Source organism: Marmota marmota, unplaced genomic scaffold (genome assembly GCF_001458135.2).
Source record: "Marmota marmota marmota unplaced genomic scaffold, marMar, whole genome shotgun sequence".
NCBI classification, from domain to species: Eukaryota; Metazoa; Chordata; class Mammalia; order Rodentia; family Sciuridae; genus Marmota; species Marmota marmota.
In genome coordinates, this window is record NW_025999896.1 from 4,328,392 (window position 1) to 4,336,504 (window position 8,113).

Sequence of the window (8,113 nt, forward strand, 5' to 3'; positions counted from 1 at the left end):
GATGCCAATGGTGTCGAGAGCTTCCACTGACTCAGTAACATTATGGGAAGAGCAAAGGCTGAGCTGATTTTTTCCCAGAAGGAGCCAGCACAAGCACAGAGGACCAAGTACAAAAGGAAGAGCCATCCTCCCTCTCTCTCTTCCTGCCATCTTTCCTCCAACTGAGGCAAGGAGATGGGGGTTGATGAGTTCCAGTACCTGCCCTTGAGCAGCTTAAGGTGTGGGAGGAGCATTCCTGTCTTAGATATTACCTTTTCCCCAGGAACTGACAGAGCAATTATTAAGAAAGGAGGAGGCCTGATTAACCACAGAGGTCCAGTTGGATCCTGGTTTGGTGCCAAGTAATAGGAAATAATCAGGAAAATCCGAGAGCAAGGCATATGCTGTCAAGAAGATGGCCATTGATGAAGAGCCACAAGACCAACTCAGGTCAAATTATGAGAGACCAGTTAGACACTAACCCAGGTGGACCTTGCGAGAAGGGTTAAGTGAGCCAGAAGAGAAGACATCATTGTGAGCTGAAAAGATGTGACATGATCACAACCAAGAGCTTGGAGTTAAGGGAGAATCTGATAGAGGAAGAGTAAGGAAGGAGAGAAAGCATGATCAAGGGGCCAGGGGCAATCCTGATGGGGACAAAAGGCAAGTTAGAGTTGGCACTGACTCAGTGTCATGCTTTAGAAAACAGTGGTGGAGCAACAGTATCCAGAAATATTGCATTTGGAAGGGGGTGCGCTGAGTGATGTCCTCCTTGGAAGAATGATGCCAATAAGCAGAAAAAAGTCTGGTCTTCTCAAGTACATCCAGAAGTGAAGAAACAAAGGCTAAGGGACTGGTGGCTAAACCAAGTCTAGGGATCAGAGCTCTCAGCTTCCTGCCCACCCCACTTCCTGGCATCTGTCCTGGTCCATGCCAGGGAGGTGCTCTCTGTACAGTATGTTCTGATCTCTCAGGGATGCACAGCATCCCCCACCCCCTCACATATGTACCGAGCTGGTATGAACAACAGCTGATTGGCTGAAATCCTCTGGCTCGATCCCCAGTTCTGGGGGTGACAATGCAGGCAGGAAAGGATAGAGAAGCCAGGAGTTCCCTATTCTTGGAGTTGCCCTTGGATAAAGCCGAGGAGGGCTTCTCACTCCCCCACTGTCCACAGAATTCTCGTGGTCCATGATTCCAGCACACTCTTTGCCAAGAGGTGTGGGAAACTACAGTCCATCTGCACATCTGTCCCAAGACCCCTTCTTAGAGGTATACCAACCATGGAAGATGGAGGGATGATGCAGCCAAACGGTAGCCCCTCAACTGCCTGGTTTCTGAGAATAGTACCACTATTTCCACCAGCAACTACCTCCTGTCATTTTTTGTGTGTGTGGCTCCTCCTCCTCCTGTCAAGCTTTAAGGCATGCTTGCCTGCCTTTCCACCACTCCTTTCTGACCCCAATGCTCACCACCTCTCCCTTACCCAGCCATGCCCTTGCTCTCTCCCTTCCTGTGTTATTCCTAATCTGGCTCCTAGCTCACCCTGCATGGTGCCCCCATTGGTCATTCACTCCATTTCCCTTTTACCATTTTTTCCATTCCTTCCTCCATTTTCTCCCCAGGTCTGTCACTGAGCGATATTCGATCCTCTCTCTTCTGACCTTGGAATCTCAGGGGAAGAGGGAAAAATCTCAGGGGAAGAGGAAGGGTGTGATGAGCATGTTTGCCCACATTCTTTCCTCTAGCACCTTAGAGAGGACTAAAGGGGCTTCTGGGAAAGGGATTAAAGTAAGATACTTGGAGGGGAGGCTCACAATGGCTTGTCAGGTGTGGGGCTTGGAGAGGGCCAAAGGAGCAGTAGCTGTCTGAGGAGCGGAATGACATCGTGCACAGAGCGTGGGTTGGAACTTCAGCAGAGTTGAGTCCTAGGTGCACTTCCTCCACGGGTATGTAGAACAAGTCACTGCAGCTCCTCCCAAGTCCGATTTGTCTGAGTCAGAGAGTGGGGTTTTCCTGCAGCTATTAGTAGAGGATACTTTAGCACAGAAGTGGATGATTTTATGATGCTCCTCAGTTACATCTGGCTTACATTTTCATCAGACAACCTAGTGATGTCCCAGGAGAAAAATTCTACTTCTGAGTCTGAGTTCAGTCTGCGATTCAAGGAATAGTCAACACCATAGGAGCCAGTGACAGTTAAAACCTCCTCCTAGGCTTATTGACAACTGGAACTGAACCCGAGGGAAACTGAGTCAACAGCACCTGCTGTGTCCTAGCATAGTGGTTCAGGAAAGCAGAATGGGGACTCTAGTGAGTGATGAGGCAGAAAGTGGAGAGAGGGAACCTGGACCCTATCTCTTGCCTACCTCAGCTTTTGTCTTCACTAATACAATGCACTTTCCTCCCTTTTCTTGCAGAGAAGCCAAGGATGAACAACATCCTGACATCAGCCACCGAGCCCTATGACCTCTCCTTCTCCCGCTCTTTCCAGAACTTGGCTCACCTTCCCCCCTCCTATGAGTCTGCAGTGAAGACCAACCCGAGCAAGTACTCATCTCTGAAGAGGCTAAGTAAGCCAAGTTCCCCTTAGGGCTGAGGTCTGTCTCTGGGGTCTCCAAAGCATCCTCCTCTGTCTCACTCTCTTGTCTGGTACCCAAGAGGACAGGTGCAGAATCCCAAGGACAAAGAGGGGAATGGTACACAGGAAGGTGTACATGGTCTGAGTTCACTCTTTCCATAGATAGAACAGAGGCCACAGGACTCAGATCTACATTCCCATAAGGGGCAGCACTTCAACTCATGCACCAGTTCAACTGCAAGGAGCCTTCCCTAGCCTACACACCACCTGTGTTTTTCAAACCATGGGCACTTCTTGCTCTATATCCTATCTTGAAATAGACAGTAATAGTGTCCAGAGCTTTCTCTGAGATCTTTCAAAAGCCTCATAAACCAGCTCCCTCTCTAACCAAAGCAATGCCATCTTAAGGACCAAAGACTTCTACCTCTCAGGTGCAAATCCCATTTCATCAGTTAAAGCTGGTTTATCCAGGGACTGCAATTGTGCCATTTGAGTCTAGGTAGGCTATGGTATTGATGGGTTTAAGATACTAAGAAGTCAAGAAAGTTCATTGAATGACAGCTCTCCTTTCCAGATCTTCTGACCCTTGGACCACTCTTGCCCCCTGCTCTCCCCATGAATCTCTTTTGATGATCATCCAACTGTGATTCAAGACTCAGGGCTTCTGGGTAGAATGGCTCAAGTTTACATCAGACACCTCTGTGGTGGAACATTGAGTTTCTCTGGCAAGAGGTGGGCATCTCTGATGAGTTGAGGAATCTGGTGGATGTACTGAAATGAGGGAATGTTACTCATTAGGCAGGATATATCCATCAGCGACTCCTCTGGGCCAAATGAGAAGCAGGCCCCATTCCTGCATTTGGCAGAAAATTCAAATGCTGTCTATAGGAAGTCTCATGGCTGAAATCTGGAGCAATGCAGGTTTGTGTGTGTCCTACATAAATTCAAAGGTCTAGAGGGAAGGTCTGGAAGAAGAGCATGGAGCATCTGAATGAAATGCACACATAGGATCCTTCCAGCCTGCTATAGTTGTGGGTACAGGCAAGAGTTTGTGTAGGCTGATTGTATGGCTGTGTGGGGGCTGGATGCCTGTGTGTTGGCTTCCTGCGCATTGGCTGCTATTCCAGAGAAGGTGTTACTATATTGCTAAGTTAAGGATTTTCACAAGTGCCTTGTAGTTGGAGCATCTTACTTATCCTACCAGGAGGCTGATTCTGTGACCCAGCTCCCAAAGAGGCTCTAGACCTCCTATCTGAAAGCTGCCGAGTGCTACTTAGATGTTTCAGCAAGACAGGGAACCATTCTATTTCAGGACTGTGGTGAGATAGGTACAGCGTCAGGGCAGGAGGGCTCAGGGAGTTGGGCTTGTATCAGCTCTGCATGAACTCTCTGGTAATCTTGAGGAAGCTCCTTAACCTCTTACTACTTGAGGTGGTCCTTGGACCAGGAGCAGCACCTGGGAGCATGTTAGAGAGGCAGACTGTTGGACCCCTACCAAACCCCTGAATCAGAACATCAGAACCTGCACTGCACAAGTCCCCAGGGGTTAGTTTGCACATTCAGTAGAGTAGCATGGCCTTCACTTGTCTGAGCCTCTGTGTCCCACTCCATCAACTAAAGGACTTTGACTATGTTGTCCTGGAAGAGTTACAGGTCTGTGTTAATCAAGTTGCCTGAAGGACTCTATCCAAGGCCCTGGCTATGGGGTCACGTGTTGTCTTCTCTCTCTCTCTCTCTCTCTCTCTCTCTCTCCCCTGCAGCTGACAAGGAGGCTGATGAGTATTACATGAGACGGAGGCACCTGCCTGATCTGGCTGCCCGGGGCACTCTCCCCCTCAATGTCATCCAGATGTCACAGCAGAAGCCATTGCCCCGAGAACGACCCCGCAGGCCCATCCGGGCCATGTCCCAGGACAGGGTTCTGTCCCCAGAGCGGCGCCTGCCCGATGAGTTCAGTATGCCCTACGACCGCATCCTGTCTGATGAGCAGCTGCTCTCCACCGAGCGCCTGCACTCCCAGGACCCGCTGCTGTCCCCAGAGCGGACGGCCTTCCCCGAGCAGTCGCTGTCACGGGCCATCTCGCACACGGACGTCTTTGTGTCCACGCCCGTGCTGGACCGTTACCGCATGACCAAGATGCACTCCCATCCCAGTGCCTCCAATAACTCCTACGCCACCCTGGGCAAGAGTCACTCCACGGCAGCCAAGCGCCACGCCTTTGCCTCACGCAGACACAACACGGTGGAGCAGCTGCACTACATCCCTGGCCACCACACCTGCTATACCGCCAGCAAGACTGAAGTGACCGTGTGACTGGCGGGGCCCGGCTGGGGCCATCTGATGGGCTGGGACCGGGCAGGGCAGGGCAGGGCAGGGGTCAGGAGCAGAGCTTCTCTCCTTGTACTTCTCCCTTCCCTGGTCCCCTCTGTGGTAGGTGGGGGTGTGCACCTTGGTCGAGAAAGCCATACCCCCAGGGGACACAGCCCCTTGGCCTGGTCCAACACTCAGACCCAGTATCTGGAGCGACTGCTCTTACTCTTCCAGTAGAGTCCCCAGGGAGTGAGGAGAGAGGCGAGGCCCCAGTCTCACTCCCACACCTTCACGGGCTCCCCTCTGTCCCACGTCCCCTCCTCCCCCTTCTGAGGACTCAGTGGCAGGTTCTGTCAGCCAAAAAGACCCTCTCCTGATCTGAAGCTGCCTGGGTTGGAACCGGCCAGCGGGTACAGTCAGTGGGCTGACCGAAGAGGCTGCTCGGTCTCATTCATTGACCTAGAATGCATCACGGAAATCTTCTAGTGCCTACAAACTGCCTGCTCGCTCTCGCAGTCGGAGAGCTGCTGTGTTCATAAGCACAATAACGATTCTCTTCTGCCTGCTGGAACTCTCTGGTCCCCACCAAGTGGCCCTTCCTTTGCTGACCCCACCCTGGCCCTCCTTCCCTCTCTTCAACCCGGCGACAGGGAGCATTCTGTCCTTCAGCGACATCTTTGCTGTTGGGACCCCTGTCCTGTTCCAACGGGAGGCCCTGGCCCCCCTCCTATAGGGGACTGGCTTTCCCTAGGCCTACCTGATTCACCCTCAAGTTCTCTGGGGCTTTAGCTCTTGTCCCCCTAGCCCAAGGGGAGTAGCAGTGGGCTGCAGGGACTTCAGGAGTGCCCTTCCTGATCATCCCCACATTTCTTCCAGGCCTCTAAGTCTGAACTATGACCGCCACTCGGGCCTGCCTTCTCCACCCCTGTTTTGCTCCCCGGAGGCACCTTCGGTGGTCAGAGAGAGGCAGGGTGGGGAGGGCCACTGTGATGCCCAGGATCTCAGGGGCTCACCATTCCCATCTTTCCAGGTCTCTGCTTGTCCTCTACCATGAGCCTCAGGCAGGACAGAGGCAATGCTTCTAGAGACGGGGTGCTCAGCACCCCCAACAAGAAGGACATCCCTGAGGTAGTTGTCCTACACCATTCACACTCCTCTTTCCCCCATTTCAGCCCGTTTGCTGGGCTCCTTCTGGGTTCAGAACTCCCTCTCCCACTCTGGCTTCCCTTCCCCCATAGCTCCATTACTCTGTCCTGGCTGCTCTTTTCTCAGACCACTGGCCCAAAGGGGTACAGACACATTGTCAAATGCATTTAAACAATGGTCTTCTGGGCTGCTGATCTGGGAGCTAACTAGCCCACCCCCCCCTCCCCAGACACACCTCATTAATTTTTCCCTGCAGTGGGCATCAGGCAGACCCGCGCCCACCCTCTCTGTGAGGGGCTCCACTGCCAGCCCATCCCAGCCCCTTTTCTGTCTTCAACCTAGAGAGTGGACAATGGTTGACCGCTCCTGGGCAACTAACCATGAACAGAGCAGTGTCCGCACCCTCCCCCCAAGACCAGGGGAAGGGAGATGGGGGCTCCTCCATTCTCAGAGCCAGGGCACCTTCCCCAGCTAGGGCTGGGGGAAATCAGTTCCAGACTGTTTGGTAAAGGCATGATGAGAGAAAAACAAGACTTCAGCAACCCTGCCCTTAACTGGAATTTGACATTCCCTCAGTTCCGCATGGATGGCCCTTTATAAAAAAGAAGGGTGGGAGGATTCCTCAGTATCTACCCTGGGGATATTTAATCAAGTCCAGGAACAGCAGAGAGATCAATGGACTGCTTCCTCTTACAGATTTCAAGAAATTGCAAAGCTCTTTTTCTCCTCCCCTCCCCAAGGCTCACTTCCCAGAGTGAACAGGAATGCCCGGCATGAATCCTGAGGGGATGGAGGTTTGGGGTTACAAAGATGCAGCCCTCAGCTTCCCCACTGGGCAAGTGTCCCTGGGACTGTGGTGCCAGGGAGCCAGGGTCCACTTTGCTTTCTTCCCCACAAACACATAAACCTTCTTAAGGGCTGGTCCCCATGGGTTTATGAGTGTTTGTTCTAGAAGGCTGGAGGCTTCTAAGGAGGCTCAGAAAACAAGTAATCAGTATAAATATAGCAGTTGATCACTCCCAGATTTAAAGATGTGTCTCACAGCTGGCCCGTAAGCCTCGAGAGCCACTTGTTGGCCGAGGGGATGAGGACAGGACATGGGTAGGTGAGAATTCCCTCCCCGGGTGTCTACACATGCACACACTAAACCCGAGAGCTGGGCACATCCCATCTAGGCATCTTCTAGCCACCAAGTTCTCCATCCCCCAGGGGGATGCTTTTCCCTCAGCCCTGTCTCTGACAAGGTGTCTGTCTCAAGGGTTGTTTGACAGGTTGATCTCAGAAAATTTCTCATTCCAGCCTTACCACTGTCTGGTTGAAAATCTTTGGTGTCCGTTGGAGCAGAAAATTCTGCTTAGAACCCTTACTTCTTTTAAAGGATTTTTTTTTCCCTGTCTCACCCTTGAGTCGGGAAGGAGGGAAGGAGGAAAAGAGGGAGTGAAGAACAGAAAGCAAGAGAAAAAGGGATAGAGATGGGTTTACATAGAGACAGGTCTACAAACATACTCCAATTCAGTCCCCCTATAGCAAAATCCAGAAAACTATGTCTTTTAACTGGGGCAAAGAGGGACAGCAGTCCCCCACTCATTCACAGTTTTGCATCACCCTGTTTCCATCAAACATGGTCCTAAAATATTAATATCTGTCTTGACTCTTTTAATAGAGAAAAACTGAATTCATATAACTTTTATCACAATATATTGCTATAACTATCCTATCTTATTACTACCTGTTGTTGCTAATCTCTTTCCATGTCTGATTTCTAAACTTTATCACACATGTGCATGTATAAGAAAAAAAAAAAAAACGAAACATATATACAGAGCTTGGTACCATCTGCATTTTCAGGCATCTACTTGGGGTCTTGGAGGATATCCCCTGCCAATAAGCGGGGACTGCTGTGTCTCGTTAATTCAGTTGTCCCATCATCTCGATGGAATAAGCAAAGTCACATTACCAGGTAAGTTCCCATAAAGAGAGGGTTCTGGGGCTGGAACCTAGATTCACAACTTTCAGCCCCACCAGGTCAGTGGCCTTTGCTACCCCCAGAGGAGCAACACCTCCTTCATAATAAAGTACCCCTGTCCCTCCCTAGT

The 8,113-nt window shown here is 51.2% G+C and overlaps 1 protein-coding gene across 1 annotated transcript in view; it reads left to right on the forward strand.

Annotated features, from left to right (window-relative positions):
• The window catches only part of Shisa6 (shisa family member 6), a 283,314-nt gene extending 275,462 nt beyond the window's left edge, over nucleotides 1–7,852 (forward strand). Inside the window, exons 6-7 of the mRNA XM_015504527.2 lie at nucleotides 2,400–2,552; nucleotides 4,321–7,852. Coding sequence (XP_015360013.2) covers nucleotides 2,400–2,552; nucleotides 4,321–4,874 — 707 coding nt within the window. The 3' untranslated portion in view covers nucleotides 4,875–7,852. The remainder of the gene's footprint in view (nucleotides 1–2,399; nucleotides 2,553–4,320) is intronic.
• Nucleotides 7,853–8,113: the final 261 nt, after the last annotated feature.